Source organism: Populus trichocarpa, chromosome 1 (genome assembly GCF_000002775.5).
Source record: "Populus trichocarpa isolate Nisqually-1 chromosome 1, P.trichocarpa_v4.1, whole genome shotgun sequence".
NCBI lineage: Eukaryota > Viridiplantae > Streptophyta > Magnoliopsida > Malpighiales > Salicaceae > Populus > Populus trichocarpa.
Window position 1 is genome coordinate 27,808,350 of NC_037285.2, and position 22,121 is coordinate 27,830,470.

Here is a 22,121-nt window from a genome sequence, read left to right on the forward strand (position 1 = left end):
GAATGTTGCAGAAACGACGCGCCTTTTTATTAAGTGTAATACACGCACGAATGAGAGAGATCTTGCAGGGACTTGGATATTAGGGCTGGATCAGGTGTAAACTCGTAATTGGATGCTAACTTTTTATATTTTATAAATTATAAACTTGATGGGTTATATTCATGGGTTATATTTTTAATTTATTATAATTTATAATATTTATATTATTCTATTTTAACGAGTAAAGTTACATAAAATAATACAAATATTACACCTGAGGCTTTTTTTTTTGACACCTCTGCTAGATATTGCTATCATTAATGAACAAAGCACGTGCAGAGAGGTTTGTCTATACTGCGTGTATACAGACACTGTAAGGAAGAGATGATGTGATCGACGGCTTAGATTCTTTCTGATGGGTTGATGATGATAGCAAAAGAAGGGTGGAGATTGACTTTGATGCAGGAAAAGTACAGACATGATTCAAAATGATAAGAGGCACAGCCTTTTTTTAGAAAATAATTGTTTTTGAAAAAAAATTAAAAAATTATATTAAATTATGTTTTTTAATATTTTCACATTATTTTCATTTACTTATATCAAAAATAAAATTTAAAAAATAAAAAAACATTTTAATATATTTTTAAATAAAAAACATTTTAAATAATATATATATATTGATGTTGTTGTTTTGTGTTGTGCAACGAAATTCACATATTATCGTTTTTTTTTCTTCGGTTTGTGTGTTGTTGTTAGTGATGTTTTTTACCGTTATTTTTTGCTAGCGTTGGCTTTACCTTTTATAAGCGATGTAATATAATTTTAGTTCCTAGATTATTAATATGTAATTAATTATTTACTGATTTGACTATATTATATAATATCGTTTATATGCTATCATGGTTATGTTTATAAATATTATTCCTATCATGTTTGAACATAAATAATAATAATAATAATAATAATAATAATAGATCATATATCTATATAAAAAATATTTAATCCAGATCTTATATTATTTTATTTTTTTTATAACTAGGTATTAATTTTAATTTTTTTTATTAATTGAAATTGAGTTTAGAAAACTTTTATTTTGAAATTAAGATAAAAAGGTAATAATTTAAAAAAATATATGTATAATATAGTTTGTTTTCCTGGTGCACGTCATGTTTAAATTCTTAATTATTCTCGATTTTTGTATTTAAAAATATTATCATGTCACTTGATTTTGTACTTCTATTAAAAAATAACTAATTGAAAAATAATAAATGATAAAGCAATATATAATTCAACTCCTATATTACTATGAACTTTTGAATAATTTAAATGGCCTTGATATAGGTTGCTTCAGCATAAGAAATTGTTTTTTTTACTTATTTTCTTATATATCTTCTTAAATATTATTCAACATAATACACTTTGAATTACACTCATTATATATATATATATACTAGTTACATTACCCGCGCGATGCTGCGGGTCAATTTATTTTGCATAAAAAATATAAAAAAAAAATTAAGATTTAAAAGTGTTAGGTCTTTCTACAAAGCTATACCAAAGAGTTTTGAGTTTGACTGCAACGTCTGACCTAATAGTAATATTTATAATATTAATAATAACATTAAACTTGCATGATCCAAGTTTAAGTGGATTTGACTGCAATACCAAACCCAATAGCATTGGATGTAGGTCTTGCTGCAAGGTCGTGTCATAAAAGTGTGATAATTAAATAGATTAATAATAAAAAAAAGCAACAGAAAGAAAAAAAATCTGAATCAATTGGGTTAACTCGCCAAATCAGGTTAACCCGTCAAACCTGGGATTCGTGTCATGAAAATGTGATAACTAAATAGAAAAAAGATTTAATATTAATGAACTAAATTTAAAAAAAAGATTAATTAAAAAGGAAAAAGCAAAGAGAAAAATATCTATAGGAAAGAAAAAACTAATGAAGAAAAAGAAAAAAAAATCTGAATTAACTGGGTTAAACCATCAAACCTTGGATCCGTGTCATGAAAGTCTGATAATTAAACAGAAAAAATTTAATATTAAGAAACTATAGAAAAAAAAATAAACTAAAGACATAAGATTTTTCATTGTGGATTGTACCGTGCTATTCAAAGTAAAAGGCTTAAAAAGAAAGAAAAAAAAAACAAAGGCATACGCCACAGGTTAAATTTTTTTTCTTGCATAAAAAATATCAAAAAATGCTAAGATCTAAGATTGTTAGGTCTTTCTGCAAAGATATACCCAAAAGCCTTGGGTCTAGTTGCAACGTTTGACCCAAGAATACTATTTATAATATTAATAATAACATTAAACTTACATGATTTAAGTTTAAGTGAGTCTGGCTGCAACACCGGATCTTAGAGCATTGGATTTGGATCTGGCTATAAGGTCGTGTTATAAAAGTGTGATAATTAAATAGATTAATTAAAAAGAAAAAACAAAGGAAAAAAAACCAATAGGAAGAAGAAAACTAATAAAGAAAAAGAAAAAAAATCTGAATTAACTGGGTTAACCCTTCAAATCAGGTTAACCCGTCAAACATGGGATTCGCGTCATGAAAGTTTGATAACTAAATAGAAAAAAACAATTGACGGGTTTACCCAAAATTAACTGGGTTAACCCGTCAAACCAAGTTAACCCGTTAAGTCCGGGATACATGTCATGAAAGTCTGATAATTAAATATAAAAAAATTTAACATTAACAAACTAAACTAAATGAAATTTTTTTTTTAAAAAATATGGGTTACCTTGTCAAACCAGACTAACCCATCAAATCCGGGATTAAACAAAAAAATTCATTAAAAAAACAAAAAAAATTAAAAAAAACAATTTACCGTTTCATTTAATTTTTAGTATATAATATAATATAATAATATACAATAATTATAATAATATAATATATTAAGAATGGGAAAGTGATTAAAGATGGGAATGGGAAAGTGATTAAAGATGGGAAAGTGAAAGGCGTGGGAAAGCTACAGTAGTTTTCCCACGACTTTTAGAGTATTACTTAATAACAAAAACTAAATGATATAGGAAAATAACTGTAGATCAAGAGATACTTTGTTTGTGAATTGAAATAGTAGTTTTACTTTTAATTTCTCATCATTTTACAAGATGTTTTTTTAGCTTCTTTTTCCCCAATAAGTGAGTGGCCTTGCGCCATTAAGAAGGCGTGTGTGATGCTTTCTAGTGGACAAATCTAGTCTCCGTCATCTCATTGAATGCGTAGTCGCGTCTTTTTCCACATGGTGTGACGCGTGTAAACAAATAATGATTGGATTGCCGCCAATGATTGATTGTTTGCTTTTTTTCTTACTTTTCTCTTTCCTAACAATTAAAATGCACAATTGTTCTCTCTATTTGTTGTTTGTCAAATTAGGCATGTTTGTTATACCTAAGTTTTTTGGGTTTGACATGGTTGTCCACAATTGTTCTCTTTGTTTGTTTTTTGTCAAATTAAGCATGTTTGTTATGGCTGTCAGACCCAAAACTAAACCACCGCACCTTAGGTTTGACATTGTTTGCAAGACCCGAGCGCTTGGGTCCATGCTAGACCTGGGCTCAGGTCTGGCAACCATACCAAACCCCGGAGCCTTGGGTTTGACGCTTACATCGACCCATGTGATTTTGGCCTGACGCTCATGTTGACCTAACCAAGTTTGGTCTGAGCAGATGATAATTAAAATGATTGAGATTTATAATTTTTTTTATTTTTTATTAAAAAAATATTTAAATTATCCTTGAAGTATTTTAAATAAAAATCCAAATTTATAAATTACTTATAAACAATAAAACATCATAAAAATTTAATTTAACATTTTAGATCTAAAAATTTAAATTATATTTTTTTTATTAAAATAGTTTATTTTTTATATTTATAAATATTTTATTTCTTCAATAGAAATTTTTTTTAATATAAAAGAGTAACAGAGGAATGACAATTAATGAGTTTAATGTGCATTAGAAGAGAGAATATAAGCTTCCTCTTCTTCTTCTTTCGTTTTTTTAAGAGTAATGAATGCTTCTTTAATCAACAATATTGAGAGGACCAGTTTCTGGCAGGACGTTAAAGAGGGCTGCTCCGTGGTCAAGAGAGAGGCCGACGACCTCTCCTTTCTACTATACTATCTGGCAAGAGAAAGAGGGGAATGATAGCTTTAACGTAAACTTGCAAGACAGTTAAGCATCCACCATGCTTTATAGTGGCAATCGGGTGGTCTGTCGGTGTGGGTCTGTTTGAGATGGCATGGATGACTTGGATCCACCTCACTTTTTGTCCCCTCTCTCTCTCTCTCTCTGAACAGTCGCAGTGGAACATGACGACACAGCAACAACTGGCTAGCCGAGCCACCCTTTGCTTTTGTTCGGGGATGGCAGCTAGAAATTTCCCTTACTTAAACAAGGGAGATAACATTCTCCCTCGGCTCCCATCCCCGTCAAGATTCTGATCGGAATCCGTTACCTCTTACCCGGAAGGGAAGAATAGTGTTTATATTGTTACAGCATTTTAAACCAATATTTTATGGCCATGGCAGTAATCTCCCAGCCCCTTTTAAAAACAAAACAAACCGAAACTCGGTTTCTTACCGAAATGTTTTTTTTTTTTTTTTAAGGGGTTCCATTGAACAACTTAATTAAATTTACCCCAAAAAGCTGAAAAGAAAAGTTTTCTTTCAGAAAAAATTACACTTTATCTAGGTGGGCAAGCATAGGTTATCTTAGTGGGCAAGCATGGGTTTAGAGGTTAATAGGTAATTTCATATTTTTTTAACTACAATGTAATTACTAGAAGGCCCTTGAAGAATAAAACAAATCCTCTTGGATTAGAGGCTTTTCAGGCTTTATAATTTTTTTTTGTACCTTTTGTACCGGTAAATTACTTGAATGCCTATAAAAAATAATCTCTATTAACATCGGAGGTAGGGGCACTTTCAGTTTTCCTTCATGGTTTCTTTGTAATTCTTATATGAGGTGAGGTGTGATTGGGTAATTTCATAAATATAAATTAATATTTCAGGTGGATTTTTTTTTAAGCCATAAAAAACATTATCCCAGCTCCCGGCACAATTTATCTAGCGATAGACCAAATTAGAAGCAACAGTACAGTCAGAACTGTCAATTTGGCAACATTTTCACCCGCATCTAATTATAAACTAAAGAGTCAATCATGGAGGTAGTACGGAAGGAGATACTACAATGGTAATGGTAAGAGATTTATTTTTTCTATGATTTCATATTTAAATCATTTAGTGTTAATATAATGATCACTTAAGTATTATATGGTATTTAATTTTAGGATCCGTAAAATTAATCAAGATACATACAAGCTGATCCGAACACCTAAGTTAATTAAAAAAAAAACACACCATGGTGGCACCACAGGCCTGAAAAGAACTTTAGATAGCAGCAACAAAAATAAAATTGTTTTACATTGCAACCTAATCAATCGCTTATATCTCAGTCAGTTAACAACTGCTCATATTCAATCGTAATATGCAATCAAAATTGATTGGTATCGGACACAAGAACTGAAAAGCTGCAGAAAAGAACCAGGAAGAATATGACCTCACAGCACAAGCAATTTAAAATATCAAACAGGCTCAAAATATGTAATTCTCTATAGCATACATTTTGCACAGCATCAGGTTTACTTCTTTGCAGCACTTGCAGTTTCTGTGGGTGGCTTGACAATACTCAGCTGGCCACCTTCCTTGTTGGCAGCAGTAGCTGCTTTGATCTCATTGCAGTTGTTGATGAACTTGCTTAGCTCCTGGCCAGCATCAGATAAGAAAGACAAGCAATGAGTGAAGCATAACAAGATTCAAATGCATCCAACAAAAGGTCATCATGCACATAACATACAGTTACATAATACATTGACGGCAATAGTCGTGATTCTCCTCATGCAACTGTAAAACAAAACCAACTTGTACACATTTGAGGAGCAATAAAAGAATCTATTTTTACTGATTTACTATAAAATAAGCAGGTAGAGGCTAACTTCAGCCTACTTGCCATGTTACAAACTTTGAGGTTATCTTATATGATCCAAGCTCATATTAAAATCAAATGAAGTTGAATGATCGCCACCTTAGGGATCATGGAAATATCATACAACGGCCATTTCAATATTTCACAGTAGAATTTACTACTACATCCAAGAGAAAATCCTTGATTAAATAATTTGAATTCTTCAGCACAAGGCATTTCACCATAACAGAATGCAGGTTTCAAGGGAATACAAAGATGGAACAGACAACTGGCTTGGATTCTAAAAGAACAGTCGCATGGCACGATCTCAGTTAATCATATGGGAAATAATCATTCTTTACATCTCAGCAACAATCAGATTGGGCAGCAGGAAAAAACTAAATGCATGTCATAATGAAAATTCTTCGACGGCTGCATGAAGGGAATAGCTGAGCCAGCCACACTTACAACACTGGAGAAGTTATAGCGTCAGCTCATACTCACCGCCAACTGTGATAATCAGTAATTGACGCATAATTATCACCCAAAGAACTAAGTTTATCTTGGGTTTACACTCTTCAGCAAATCAAAGTGCATTTTACGAAACCGGAAATTAGAGAAAAAAAAATGCGGAGTAAAATTTATTTATTTATTACAAATATTAAGCGGTAATGTTTTTACAAAATTGAGAAATCATACCCTATCAGCATCCATCTCCTCTGTGACCTTTGATGGCTTTACAAATCTCTTCCCTGAGAAAAAATCAAAACTTACTAATTTATTTATTGAAACTAAGAAATAAAAAGATAATAAAGATTGCGCGTAAGAAAAGCAGACCTTTGCGGATGTGAGGAGTTTTGCCATGTCGATTAGGAGGGACTGTTTTCCTCTTCTGTTGGCCTTTGAACAGACTGTTTTTCTGTGTCATCGCAAAAATTAGGGTTTTTCACTTCCTGCTCCTCCCGTGGCTTTTTAGGGTTTTATTCCTTTGCCACATCTGTTGCAAAACCGACGTGTAGTTTAACCGGCCCTTTTTCTGAAAAAAAATCAGATTTTTTCATGGAACTGTATTTTAAATATGAATTTAACTTGATAAAATATTAAATTAGTATTTTATTTTAATGCTCTTTAATATTTTAATATGTTGAAATTAAAATAAAAAAATATTTTAATTAGTTTTTATATAAAAAACACTTTTAAAAAATATTTTACATCAAAATAATAAACACACATTTAATTTAGCTAGCTCAACAATAAATTTTCCATACTTTCTATATCGCTTTTTCCTAAAAAATATATGAATCAATTATATATTAATAAATATTTGTATTTATCTCATCAATTATATATTCTAGCATGATCAAAAATTGAAATGTTTTAACAAATTAATAAGATATACATATAGTACTTTTTTAAAAAAGTTGATGGCGAGATTCAAACATGAAGACAGATCTTAAGGTGAACAAGTGTTTTCGAGACAACCCAAACTAAATCATTTGAGAAATGTTTTCTTTGCTCATGTTTCTACTCTTACAGTATCTAATTGAAGCTGTTCTTCTTTTGTTCCATTCATTTAACGTATATTCATGGAGTGTCTGATATTTTGTCGGCTCGGAGGATTTTCTTCGTATCAGATTCAACCACCACGCAGCCTATTAACCTATAAAATAACCTCCACTCTCGATGAAGGTCCGGCAACTGGAAAAAATTCAACATTTAAGTGTGAATTGGGAATAGCTTGTGCAGAAGAAATCTGAAAATAATGCATAAAATTTCGAGACAACTTGGAATCTTATAGTGCTTCACTTCGGTAAATTACCCGAACACAATCGACTATGCTTCTTGATGGGATTTTTTTTTCTGTAATGCTTTCCATCTCTACAGCAATCACTTTCAATTTTGGTGTTCTTCAAGGCTAGGTGACCAAAGGTAGCAACAAGTTTTGCATGCATGTTTAAAACAAAGCATGCATCAAATCCCTAACTCAATGGCAGATGATTCTAAGCTGGGCTTAATCGATCAACACTACAAGATATTGTAGAAGTCCTATCTACAAAAAAAATTATACAGGTTCTGAAAAATACTGCCGCTTGGTAGAAAATATCAGAGAATCCATTCTATAGCTTAGCAAATGCATGATTTCAAGTGTATCGCATCATGCATATGAATGATTCGGATCAATCTCGTGCAAGCGCAGGTATAACGACGACTAGTGACCAGGTCAGGAGTAGGATTCCGCTAAGAAGCCCATCATCATTCAACTCAACACACAACAATCTTAATGTGTGGTGCACGACACCAAATATTCTACTAAAAATTCAAATGACAGGTCTAGCTTGAAGTTTAATTTCCCATCATAAGTTGCAAATCCAAAATGAAGTAAAATAAGGTGAAAATAGATAACTGATGTGAAAAGAAAATTCAAATAACAAAACTCTAGGCAGCCCCAGCTCCCTTGCCCTTCTTCCTCTGTATCTTCTTCATGTAAAACTCCAATTCTTTGCCCTCCAGGATGTATCTGTAACCAAAGGACATACATTATGATGAGATGAGAAATTAAACTTGAAACTTAACAAACATTCTTTTGCGATGTCTTATACAAACCATATCTGACAGACTAAAAGAACAACAGAAGTAACATACCCATCAGCTCGCCCACACTGACCAGGACGTGATGAAATAGAAGCTAGCAAACGACCACTACCAAATTGTTCTTCGATATGCGGGTCAAGCTTGCGAGTCTGTTGTCTCTTCTCCAGCTTTCTCTGGACATGCTTGCTCTTCTTCTCCTCCTCAACAGCAGCCTCACCATCCTATAAATCAATAGAGAAGTTTATGGACATTTCAAACTTAAATTACCAGCAAAACATACCAGTAGCATAAGTAATGCTCATACACTCAAAAGGCACAAAAGCATCAGATATAAATTTTCAGAATGAGTGAAAAATAATTATCAAAGCAGTTAAAATCTCCATATATGGACAATCGATTAACATTAAGCAGCATCACCTCTTCATGTTTCCAAATAGCATAAATATGATCCCTCTCACATTTATGTATTGAAGTGATAAGCACTTGAAAAAATCTAAAACCAACTCTAGACACCAAGCAAAAACTTGTTGAATTGCACACCAGATAAGAATCTCACATGAACAAAAGCTAGCCAATAGAAGTGGCAACTAACACATCAGCGTGGAAAAAACTTGCAATGGATTAAAATCTATTAAAAACTGCAAGTGGCGCGATTACCATTCCAAAATTTTGTTAAGTGACCAAACTAACCGTCTTGTAGTTTCTTTCTTTACATTTAAATTTCATATATTTTAAACATCATATTTTTTTTGAAAAGTCAATTTCAATCAAATAAAAATCATTAATATGCTAAATAAGAATGAGTGAACTAATAACATCTTATAAAAATAGTATTTGTATGACGAGACATTAGTTATAAATTAAATGAAAAAAAGAGTAACACTCCATTTTGTAATAAATGTCAATTCAAATGAAAAAAAAAATTCATTAAAAATGCCATGAATATACAATTTTAAATTTAGCATTTAATTTATTTTGTTTAGTTCTATGTTAGGAAGTCATTAGTTTTCATTTAGCCAAAAACTTCAATTTATGAAAATAAATAGAGGGTTAGTTTAGCCATTTCATAAGATCATGGAGTGAAAATAACAATGAGTGGGATTAGCACAGTGTTCCAGGTTTTAAAATCAACAGAGGAAAAATTAACTACCCATGCCCACAGCAATAGCAATACATGCGGCATTGCACGCAAAACAAAAAACCAGCATAGAAGAATACTATAAAATAGTATTAAAGGCAAAGATCCTACCTCTCCTTCCTTCTTGGCAGCTGGTGCGGTTTTCTTCTTGCGACCAATGTCCACACCATAGTGCTGGAGATACCACTGCTTGAAAGGTGCAGCATCAACCTGAACAATGGCACTCTTCACCAAAGTCTGAGTACGGACCAACTCATTGTTAGATGCATTGTACACCACATCAAGAATCCTGGTCTTTCGGGTCACAGCCTCACTCCCCCATGAGTAGTTTCCAGTATCAAGTCTCAGAGCACGCCACTTCACATTTCCTCCTCGAACCCGAATCCTCCTAACTGTCTTGTTGCTAGAGAGCTTAGTGCTTGCAGGTTGCCTTCCGAGCTCATACCTTCAAGAGGTAAACGACATGAATACAATTAGGTACACCAAAAAATATAAATCAACCAACATCTTGCACAATTTGTAACTTTTACAAATTAAATCGGTCTGGAATTCATCATTTAAGCAGAACACATGCCTGCTTTTGACACAGAGGATACTAAAACTAGTGGATGCAACAACAAACCTTATCAAGCTTAAAGCTTTATTTTTCAAAGGAACCCACCAGGAAAAAAATTAATATTAAATGAACTGCTTCCTTTCATTGAAGGGCCAGAACAGCAAAGTTCCTTTCTGATGACCAATAATTAATTACAACAGAGGATACAAAATTCTCATTTTCTTGACCAAACAAAAAGTGCAAAAAGAAACACCAGCAAGGCGAGCTTGAGAAAAAGGGTCAGAGCATGTTTGTTTTTTAAAAAATTTGCTGATCCCAATTTTATATTAAGTGGAAAATTTGTTCAAAACTTTTTTTCTGAACTCCCAATGTCCAAGATAATAGTTTTAAATAAAAATAAGGATCGTGCTTCTCATACTTTAAGAGTACCGAATACAATGGGCTCTCAAAGCTTCTCTAATTTCTGTCATATGCAATGTTTGTAGACCTTTTTCTTTCTTAGATGACTTTTACCTAAGTAGTGGACAAACGGCTTCATACATAAAATATCAGGCAAACAAGATGCAAGACAGACTAGAAATAATCACCGGCAAGCGACTAGTTGACCCAAATCAGCGGGATTTCAACCCGCATGCACATCTAAGAAACAAAGTACAGAGCAAAAATTTCAAACACTTGGTGCACATTGATATAAGATCACCAAAAATTTTCCACGAATCAGAACGGAAAAAAAATACTTAAAAAAAGTGCGGTTTTTGCTATAAAAGATAGTGTTAGAGAACGTCTTACTTTCTCTTCTTTCTCCAGGCTTTCTTCTTTCCTCCAGTCGCCCTCCTCTTGTGCATAGAATCACGAGAAATCCCTAATCAATCCGTGCAAAGTTTTGAATTATTAACATCTCCAAGTTGGAAAAAGAAGTATATGAGAAAAGAGATTAGTTACCCATTTTTGCAGAGATAAGATTTTGAGGTTTCTCTGCACAGAGCTGCTGGTGCTACGGTTTGAGACGAGACGACTGGAAGGGACTGAGGCTTTGCTCCTAGAATATAAAACCCTAGTTCGTTTAAATTACTAGCTTGCCCTCACGTTGCTCAATAAACGACAGCGTCTTGGGTTGTTAAGCTGTCAATTACATTAAAAATATAAAATTAATTTAATTTTACTTTCATGATAAACTAAAGTTAAAAATATTTTTTTGGCTTAAAAATATATTAAAATAATATTTTTTAAATTATTTAAAATTATTTTTTAAATATTTATATCTGAACTATTCAAAAAAGTTAAAAAAACTAATTTAAATCTTAAAAAATCTAAAAACAGATTGAACCATAATAATAAATAGAGTCTAAATAAAAATATAGGTGCTAGAACTGTATAATAATACGATTCAACTACGTTAGGTGACAGTAGTTTGTATTCTCATGTTATACTGCGGTTTTACTATAAATTCCTTAAGCCTAGAAAAAAATGTGTTAACTTTCATTGCATTATTTGTTATTATTATTAGATCTTAAAATATAATTATTTTAAATTTTATTTTTTATTGAGAAAAAAATTTTCTATCGAAATATGTATTGTTTGTTTCAATGAGTACAATGTTTTAACTAAAATTATTTTTTATTAAAAAAATATTATATAATTGTAAAAGCAAGCTAATAAAAATTTCAAAATAGTAACATGTGTGATTAAAAACTAAAAAAATTATAAATATAATAAAATTATGTTTAAAACATATTTAAAAAATAAAAAACAATTTTAATTGAAAGATTTATTATTTGTATTATTATTTCAATATCATAATTGAGAACAAATTATTAAAATTAAAAAAAATATATAATAACATTTAAGAATATTATCAGAACTGAAAAGTAAGCGGAATTAGTAAATTTTTTCACGAGGGGCAAAAAAAAAATAAAAAAGATATAGTAAAGGGCCAGGCCCATTAAAGAAAATACCACGACACCTCTGCTTGAACTTATAGCTTTAAAATTGACCAAGGAAATAAAACACACTAAGACATATATTTGATTTAAAACAACGAAACATATATATTAAAATTTTTGTTAAACCGACTTTCAATTTTTTTTAGATTTCAATATAATAACTAGCTACTCCATGGGTAGAATGAAAATTTTTCAATATAAAAAGAAATGTCAAAGCAAAAAAACCAAAAACTCGAGTTATTGGCTCAATTAATAATTTAAATAATATGATTAAAAAATACAACAGTAAATGGACAAGCAAAAAATTAATAATAAAGAGTTCAAGAAACTTAATTCCTAATCAATTTAATTTAAAAGGAAGAAATCGTGAAAAAAATCAATTTGAAAATTTGCCAAAATAAATGGTAATAAAAAGAACGAATATCAAATTTGAAAGAAAAAAAATCATAGAATGATGAAATTGAAGAAACAAAACAACCTAAAAAATGATCCCGGACAAAATAAATAGCAATAAAGAGAATATAAACTAAATTTGAAATATTAAAAAAATAAAAAGGGGGTGAAATTGAATTTTTTTTGTAATTTTATAGTTTATTCAAAATAATAATAATAATAATAATAATAATAATAAAGAACATGGAGTAAACGTGAAGGGAAAATAGACTGCAAGAGCTCATCTGATTTTTTTAAAGGGCTAGCGCAAAATTCAAGATGAGAAAAAAAAATAAACATTGTTGACAAGCCTGATGCATGTGAGGGGTGCGTGCCACCTCATTGCATTAGGGACGCCAAGACCTTTCAAATATCGTCTCGAAAAGCAGTATTTAGTGGTTTAACAGCCCCGTATGCGCCACCTAAACAACACGGGGGTTGTCCACATTCGAACACGTTAACAACTTTTTTAAAAAATTATATTTTATAAATATAATTTACAACAATGCCCTTGAGTACCCTTGGAATTTACAATAAAACCAGTGTAAAATGAAAAAAAAAACTTACGAGAACTATGTTGTTTTTGTTTTCAAGACATCAAAGTAATTATACTACTTTCAAAATTTAAAATACAAAAGACCTTACGAGAACCTGAAACATTGCTTACACTTGATTTTCTTTCTAGTCAAGATTATTTTTTATTGTTTGTTTATCACTCCATGCTTGAGATTGTTTACTAAATTTTGTATGTTGATGACATGGTCCTTATTGGCAGTAATCCTTTTATGATTCATACTTTTATTACTCGGCTTTCCAAATAATTTTCCATGAAAGATTTGGGTGATCTTCATTATTTTCTTTGTATTGAGGTTCAAATTAATGAGAAGGGTCTGTTTCTTAGTCAGATGAAGTATGTTCTTGATCTCTTGTAGTGAGCTTCCATGACTGATGCCAAACCTATTTCTACACCCTTTATAGTTGGTCAACATCTATTAGCAGAAGGCAAGTTGTTCTCTAACCCTACTTTGTTTAGCTCATTAGCTAGTGCTCTTCAATACTTAATCATCACCAAGTCAAAATTATCTTTTTTTGTTAATTTTATTTGTCAATTTCTGCATGCTCCAACTAAGGATCATTTTCGTGCTCTCATGTATTGTGCACTATGTTAAAGGCACCACTCATCATGGACTTCAACTTCATAAACAGTCCACCCATGATCTTATTGCCTATTTTGATGCGAACTGGATTGGTTGTCATGATATACGTCATTCTACTACCGGTTATGCTATCTTTTTTTGCGCCAATTTAATTTCTTGGTCCTTTAAGAAACAAAGCATCATCTCTCATTCAAGTGCAGAAGCCCAGAAACCGAATATCGCTGGTGCAGAAGCCGAATTTCGCTCTTCTGATATTGCATGGCTTGTTCAACTACTTTGGGAACTTCATGTTACACTATCAGCTTCACCTAGAATTCTTTGTAACAATCAAAGTGCAATTTTTATGGCAATCAATCCGGTTACTCATCCTCAATTAAAACATATTGCAATTGACTTCCAAACATATTACAATTGACGACTATCCTTTCTGCATGAACTTGTTGCTAATGGCACTTTGAAAATTGATTTTGTTCCTTCACAACTACAACTCGCTGATATGCTAACCAAAGCGTCACCAAGCCTAAGTTTTTTCTCTTTCAAAGCAAGCTCAATGTTATCTCTTCTGCCACGCTCACCTTGCAGAGGGGTGATAAGGGAGAATCGAATGATTCTCCATAATATGTGTTGCATTCCTTTTCTGTTATTGCAATATCTACACATCTGCGTGTGTATAGCTATAGAATATTACTTGAATATTTGTATTCTAATCTTTCTTATTATATAGGATCACATAACTATCATTATAGAATACTCTAAAACGCGTGGGATATTCACTGTAGCAGCCAGTTTTTTTTTTTTTTTTTTTTTTTTTTGCTTTTGTTTTTTTTTACATGTTTTTTTTTTACCCAAAATTGATTTCTTCTTCTTTCTTCTTCTTTTTTTTTAAAATTTTTTTGTTTCAAAAATATCTTTGTTAATTTTTTTAAATATTGAGCTGGTTGAAAATTTAACTATGTAATTTTTAAAAAACAAAACATTGTGAATTGCTATAATATTCTCATACATTGTTTTCTTTTTTTTTATGATTTCTTTATTCGTTTTTTTTTCAAAATGGCCTTTGTAGATTTTATTTTTTTTATATTAAGTTGGTTTAGAATTTAACTTTATAGTTTTTTTTTTAAATATGGATTGCTATAGTGTTCCCCCTACATAGTTTTTGTTTTGCTGCAGTGTTTCCCCATATATTTTTTTTAAAAATTATCTTTATCGAATTTATTTTTTTTAAATTGAGCTGGTTGATAATCTAGCTTTAACTTTCCCCATATGTTTTTTTCTTTTTTCCAAAATTGTCATTTTTTAAATATTTTCTTTCCTTTTGTTTTGTTTTTTTCAGAATTATTTTTGTTGATTTTATTTTTTTTACTATTGAGCTGGTTGAAAATTTAGTTTTTTTGTCTTTTTTTTTAAAACATTGTAGCTTTCCTCACGTGTTTTTTTTTCGCTTTTGTTTCCTTTTTTGTACATTTTTTTTTCATTTCTTTTACCCAAAATTGACTTCTTTTTTTTTTTTTTAGATAGTCTTTGTCGGTTTTTTTTATATACTGAACTGGTTGAGAGATTAGCTTTGTAATTTTTTTTTTTAAAAAAATACTATGAATTACTACAATGTTTCCCTTACATGGTTTTTGTTTGGCTACAGTGTTTCCTCCACATGTTTTTTTTTAATTATCTTTGTTAAATTTATTTTTTCAATATTGAGTTGGCTGAGAATTTAGCTTTAGCTTTCCCCATTTTTTTTTCATTTTTTTTAAATTTTCCCCGTGTTTTTTCATTATAATTATAATTAATATTATATTGTATTATATTATATAACTGTTTTTTTCTTTTTATTTTTTTTGAATTTTTTTTGTTTGATTTAGTTTGTTAATGTTATTTTTTTTTATTTAGTTATCAGATTTTCATGGTACGAATCTCGGGTTTGATGGGTTAACCTGATTTGACGAGTTATTTTTTTCATTTAGTTTAGTTTGTTAAAGTTAATTTTCTTTCTATTTAATTATCAGACTTTCATTCTTTCATGACACGTATCCTGGGCTTGACGGGTTAACTTGGTTTGACGGGTTAACCTGGTTAGGTAAACCCGTCAGTTTTTTTTCTATTTAGTTATCAAACTTTCATGACGCAAATCTCAGGTTTTACAGGATAACCTGGTTTAAAAGGTTGACCCAATTAATTCAATGTTTTTTTTTCTTCATTAGTTTTTTCCTTCCTGTTGATTTTTTTTCTTTGTTTTTTTTAATTAAACTATTTAATTATCACACTTTTATGACACGACCTTATAGCCAGACCCACATTCAGTATTCTTGGGTCCGGTGTTACAGTCAAACTCACTTAAACTTGGGTCATGTAAGTTTAATTTTATTATTAATATTATAAATATTACTCTTAGGTCAGGCGTTGCAGCCAAACCTAAGATTCTTGGGTATAACTTTGCAGAAAAACCCATGATTTTTAAATTTTTATTTTTTTTAATATTTTTTATGCAAAAAAAAAATGACCCGCGGCATCGCGCGGGTATCAAAGCTAGTTATTGTATATAATGGATAGACTTCTCCTTAACATTGCAAGGAGACTTTCAGCCATTACCCCGTCTGTCAAACTCTTTTACATAGATATTCAAAACAAAAGGTAATCAAATGGATTCACCCTCATTGTCTAAATATCCATCAAGTCGTCATCGTCATCCATTGAAAGGTCGCAACCAAATTTACCATCCCTGTACTCTACTCTCGTATCTTTTGGATTCCTACCCAGCGTGCATAGTCCACCCACCTGCAACATAATACTCACAATCCTTTACCGTCTGAGGAAACACCACGAAATGGACAGGAGAGAGTTTATAATATCTTACATCAATGACCCCAAGAATGTGTTGCCAGTTCGAACAACAAAGCAGATTGCACTCAATATAACCTTTTGCTGGTGTAGCATAGGCTCCAAAAGTCGCTGTTCAATAACTCCAGCAAGGATCTGGTACCTGTTAAACAAAGAATGCGATTGTTGTTAATGTTTCATGATGGCGTGCTGGCCATTCAGACAAGAGACTGCTTTACACACAGATACTTGGTGCACAATTACTGACAAGTTGACAGATTTTGATGGCTAAAACATTCGTGGTTATAGGAAACATACTCGGTCAAGTCTTGCTCTCCTATCCTAGTCATAAGATTCAAAATTGTATTTGGAGCAGCTTCATCTAAATTAAGTTGATGAAGCCCAGTTACCTTTGAGTATGCGTGCACAACCTTTTCTTTTCATTGTGTGCGGGCTTAATGTTATATTATACAAGCAACAGCAAACTTACATTTCATAGCTGCATATCTTTTCTTTCGTCCAAATTAAGATTCTTGAAGTTTAAAGATGTTGATTCGTATCATTATTAGAAGGTTAAAGCATTGTAAGAGAATTAGAATATAAATGCCAAAGATTACCTCAGGTTGCTGGAAACTGCCATATACACACCATAGGCAACACTGGTTGACAATATAGGCACGTCCTCTGCTTCTCCAGCAAAAGATTTATCTAAAGCCTTTCGTGCATTAATCAACGCGTTTGTTATACCTACACCAACCTGTAAAGAGGCTGCTATCAGTCCAATGCACCCAGAACAGAATTGAAGCTACCAATCACACGGCAATAACTTGATATGCAAATCATACATAAATCTACTTAAATCCGCGCGGGGGAGGGGGGGTATTTATGGAAATTCTTGCACTTAACCATATCGTTTGAATTCAATTAATTTCTCAAGAAAATTAGAATGCAGCTCAGTTGCCGTCAGTCAAGAAAATGGAGATTCTGGAATAACAACACACTTGTACAAACATATATTCAGATCAAAATTATGAAGAGAAGAAAATATAGGGTGTCTTCTCAACAAAAGAGAAGAGCATAGCCAAGGCCAACTAGTTTGTCCTATAGGTTTCCCACCACACAGCAAGATCCTTCTTCCAGAAGGACAGAGCAGTAGGTTCCCCCCATGCAGAGGAAAATAAAAATGTAATCAATGCATGCAATACACGAATATATTCATAGATAAATGCGCGCGCAGTTAGAAGTAAAACCCCCATTGGCAAGAAGGAGTTCATATTGCTTGAGAGTTTCTCAATTCAATCAAGCAAATAGATATGAACTGCACTAGCAAAGCTCTGTGCATTCAAAAAAGTGCTAAACCAACATGCAGCACACACATAGGCCATAATATTCTTTGCTTGAGTTGATCTAGTTTTAATTAACTGATCTGTTGCCTCAATCGATGATTTCCGTTCAAGATGCATTCTGTAGATACATATGCTCATGGGCTTATCGAGTGCTCCTGCTACCTTGACATCAAAATATACCAACACTGGTTCTATCATCTGGGTAGTTCTCATGGGTATGATCTTTAATCTTAGAGGAATTGCAATAATTAACCCAATGAAATTGCATCTAATCAAATCTGAAACTATTTGTAGGGACAAGCGTCTCAAAGTTCATTATGATGTTCCTGTCACCAATCTCAAACTTTGAACATTTTGCCTATCTAGTTATGAATTTGAATGTGTAATGATGCTGGCAATGCAGGATCTCCATCATCTTCAGTACTCAAATAGTCAAACTATAAAGACATGAAATGGGCAGTTGAACACAGCAAAAACATATCTTCAGCATGGCACAAATAAAAAGAAACGGTCACTTAAAAATAGCAGGGAAAAGAAAAGGTGTGGTTATTTCTTCAGCTGGAATTTTATGTAAAGAAAGTTTGACAGATAAAGGAAGATTCCTTCCTGCCTCCTGGTAGATGATAAGGCACAACGCTCTCCAATAGCACTAAAAAAATATCCAACTTCCAAACACCACAACTACAATGTCTAGGAACCATATCAAATTCGGATTCTGTAAGGTGATAACTTACTAGAGATGCACCGGTACCGACTGCAAATAGCTTGGCTCCATTACGCTGCAAAACAAATTAACATGATAGAAAATTTGAAATTTCCATAAAAAAGACTTGGTTTGTGTAGTTGATCTGGTACATACCAGTATAGCGCCTATTCTCTGTAAAAATGAATAAGATGTTCCAGCCAAAGCCACCTGCATGCAGGATTTTGCAAGTTCACAATTGGTGAACAAGCTTTAACAGTATCAACAACAACTTGCAGACTAAAATAATTATTAACCTGGAATGCATTATCAGGACAACTGTAGAAGAACTTAGAAACTGGACCAGCACTGAGTGCAAGAGGTGGTCGAAGAGAAACAGTAGGAGCAGGAAGCCAAACGAGCATAAAATCTGCTATTATGGCCATTACCTAAAACAGGAACCATATTGAGTAAAAATATAATAAATTGTAACAGAAGAACAGGAATAGATTGTGCATGGCTTCACTGTAGAATAAAGAAGTACAGCTCTTCTTAGTTCACTTGAAGAAATAAAGCCTATCCAAGCATGGCTGGCTCTGTCTACATGCAAAAAGGCCGAGCCAGGCTAAAGGATTTCAACTGTGATTAGCTAAATTCCGACATAACATTAAATATGTCCTCTATGCACTCTCAGTATTAAGTTGACCAAAAAATTAAATCGTTTGGAAGCAGCTCCACGAAAATTAGGATCACTGGCACTTCTTTTCTTATGAGACCCTAGTGTTCAAGATTCTTGGACAGTTTTCCACTTAATTTTAGATGGGATTGTGTTAGTCCCGCGGTACAAGCTCAAAAGGGTAGCCACCACTCATTTTGAACTTCAACTGATAAAAGTTTTGTGGTACATGAGAAAATTACAGACAGCCATACCACATCGGCAAAAACAAAATCCAGCTCCTTGGTGAAATTTTCTCTGCGCCGTTCCAGCTCTGCAGCGGTCTGAAGAGCAAGAAAAATTGCGAAAGATTATCTAACAATGCTTTACAGATAGAGCTCCAATGCCAATTTGGAACGTGAACAGCCTTGGTTAAAAATTAAAAAAAAATCCCCACAAATCCAGGAGGCATGCTTATAGAGCCAATTAGCATAACTGCTTGATAATCTTAATATTTTGTGGTAAGAATGTCACGTAAATTAAATGTTCTGAGAATCGTGACAAATCATCAGATGATCAGAGATTCTTAAGAAGAAAAAAAGGTCAACCCCACTCTAGTTGACTTGCTAGTTACACATGCAACTACCAATCTAATTGATCTCACCAGCCATTGAAATTTCAACCAGCCCCTCACGAGCAACTTCCATTCTTTCTTGCCAATAGTACAGTATTAAAGAAAATGAATACACACAGTTCTAGTAGTTGATAATGAACTCTGAGATATTTAGATGTACAAACCTTGGTAAAGATCCCAACACCACACTCGATGGCAACTTTAGTCAAGAACAAATCATCAGCAAGCAACCTTTCTTTAAACCCTCCAAATTGAAGCAACCACCTAAACACTGCTGATTTCTCCAGTTCAAAGTACCTGCTAACAATCGACCCTGGCACCCTCCCTGCCTCAATTGCCGCAGCCAAGTCCTTTGGCAAGCTCTCCAACGACCTCCCCACCTAATAATGATCACCAACTGCAAATCATCAAACTCAAAACAACAAACCAAATCATATCACAAATACATCGATCTTTATATTTGTATTGTAAATGTGTACGTACCTCTGCCAATGCAAGAATGGCCTCACTCTTGTTGCGGGATCCAGCATCACCACCATCATCATTCCCACCACCTCCACCACCAGAAATCCCACCACCACCTACGCCACCGTCTCCTCCACCAGAGGAGAGAGCGATGGTTGTTCGAAATCTTTTAAAACGAGAAGTAGTTGTGGTCCAGGAAAGAGGAGTAGCAGAGGGTTTAGAAGTTGGGATGGGAACACAGAGAGAGATTGTGGCAAAGTTGTTGCTGTGATATTGATGGTGGTAGTTCGGTGACTGAAGAGAAAAGGCGCGTGTAGAGAAGGTGGCAAACGCCATTTGAAGAGAGTTTGTGTTATTTTAGGACAGTGGAGGTAAGAAGGATCAGGCTGTTAGAGTTTGGTGGTTGAGAGAGTGTTTTAGCCTTTAGGTACGGGCTGGCGCGATGACTCCACAAATGAAAACAAAACCATACATGCAGTCTTCCATGTCACTGTATGACACGCTCCTCCACAATTATGATTTTTTATATTGATTTTTTTTAAAAAAAAATATAGTACACTAGGTTAAAAGATTTAGCAATACAACAATATTTGAAAAAAATTGATAAAATAATATATTTTTATATGGTTCTCCAGTATATTTAAATGTTATTATTCTAGAATGCAACAAATCATGTAATTTAAATGCCTCTAGATGAAAAAACACATAAACACAACAATTCCTTATTTTTCCATGCAGATCTTCTCAACTTTGATCTTTCTAAAAAAACTCACAAAACACTAGTTTTTTGCCTTTTAAACATTAAAAAAATCAAATCAATCCTAGTCTCTAAGCATAGTTGGATATGTTTTTATGTTCAAAATTCATTGTTGTTGCCGCCACTGTCCTAATCTTTTTTTTAGTCCTACAAGCAAGGTAAACATACTACATTGTTATAAATTTATGTTTGATTTAGTTGAAATGAAATAATTGTTTATGTTTAATTCAGAGTTTAAGGTGAATTTAAAATTTATTGAATTAATGATAAATTGGTTATGAATATCATCGATAAGAGTTAATTTGATATAGTTGAATATGAAAAAAATTAAATTAATTATGAATTAATTATGCGTTGTGTTTAATTTTGGATAAGTTGTTGAATTAGAAATCTTGTATGAATTATGAGAATATTTAGCTAATAATATAATTAACTACACTTGATAATTTAATGAAACAGAGCATGAATGTGGTAGAATTATGACGAATTACACGTTGCATTGAATTATTGATAAGTTGACTGATTTTATATTTTCTTTTAATTATATTAATTTGCTACTAATTTGGGTTTGATTTAATGTAATTAAACATGAAAATATCAATTAAATTTGGTATCATGAATTATATTTAATTTTGATCAAGTATGTTTTTGCATTAATTTTTAGGAATTTGATTGAATTTGCTATGATTTTTTCCCAATTAAGGTTGAGGTAATGTAAATTAGTTAAAATTATATCTAATTGATCAAAATCTGATTTGTTTTTTTATAGGATGTCTTATAATATATTTATTTTTATGTCATTGTGGTGACATTATTGTTTATTATGTGAACATTAGTATCATATATAATGACGGGAGCAAGTTGTTGTTAAATGGTAATTTAGGCATGTCATATGCAAAAATAAAAGAAATTATTTGTCACGAACTTCAATGAAATTATAATGATATTGATGTTGAAATAACTTGGAGGTTTCAAATTGGTAAACACTA

At 32.1% G+C, this 22,121-nt stretch overlaps 3 protein-coding genes across 3 annotated transcripts; all 3 read right to left on the reverse strand.

The window, feature by feature from the left end:
• Positions 1 to 5,362: 5,362 nt before the first annotated feature.
• On the reverse strand, positions 5,363 to 6,967 carry LOC7463831 (uncharacterized). The gene is made up of 3 exons (XM_002299889.4): positions 6,799 to 6,967; positions 6,661 to 6,713; positions 5,363 to 5,761 (listed from the first exon to the last, which is right to left on the reverse strand). Exons 1-3 carry the CDS (start codon positions 6,887 to 6,889, stop codon positions 5,639 to 5,641), a joined length of 267 nt encoding a protein of 88 aa, XP_002299925.4. The 5' UTR covers positions 6,890 to 6,967; the 3' UTR covers positions 5,363 to 5,638.
• Positions 6,968 to 8,194: 1,227 nt separating this feature from the next.
• On the reverse strand, positions 8,195 to 11,320 carry LOC7463832 (40S ribosomal protein S8). Its single transcript, XM_002299890.4, has 5 exons — positions 11,190 to 11,320; positions 11,037 to 11,109; positions 9,803 to 10,136; positions 8,605 to 8,774; positions 8,195 to 8,479 (listed from the first exon to the last, which is right to left on the reverse strand). Exons 1-5 carry the CDS (start codon positions 11,191 to 11,193, stop codon positions 8,398 to 8,400), a joined length of 663 nt encoding a protein of 220 aa, XP_002299926.1. The 5' UTR covers positions 11,194 to 11,320; the 3' UTR covers positions 8,195 to 8,397.
• Positions 11,321 to 16,273: 4,953 nt separating this feature from the next.
• On the reverse strand, positions 16,274 to 20,833 carry LOC7463833 (protein RETICULATA-RELATED 4, chloroplastic). Its single transcript, XM_002299891.4, has 9 exons — positions 20,394 to 20,833; positions 20,075 to 20,290; positions 19,552 to 19,620; positions 18,939 to 19,070; positions 18,799 to 18,852; positions 18,674 to 18,718; positions 17,211 to 17,350; positions 16,631 to 16,756; positions 16,274 to 16,551 (listed from the first exon to the last, which is right to left on the reverse strand). Exons 1-9 carry the CDS (start codon positions 20,709 to 20,711, stop codon positions 16,503 to 16,505), a joined length of 1,149 nt encoding a protein of 382 aa, XP_002299927.1. The 5' UTR covers positions 20,712 to 20,833; the 3' UTR covers positions 16,274 to 16,502.
• Positions 20,834 to 22,121: the final 1,288 nt, after the last annotated feature.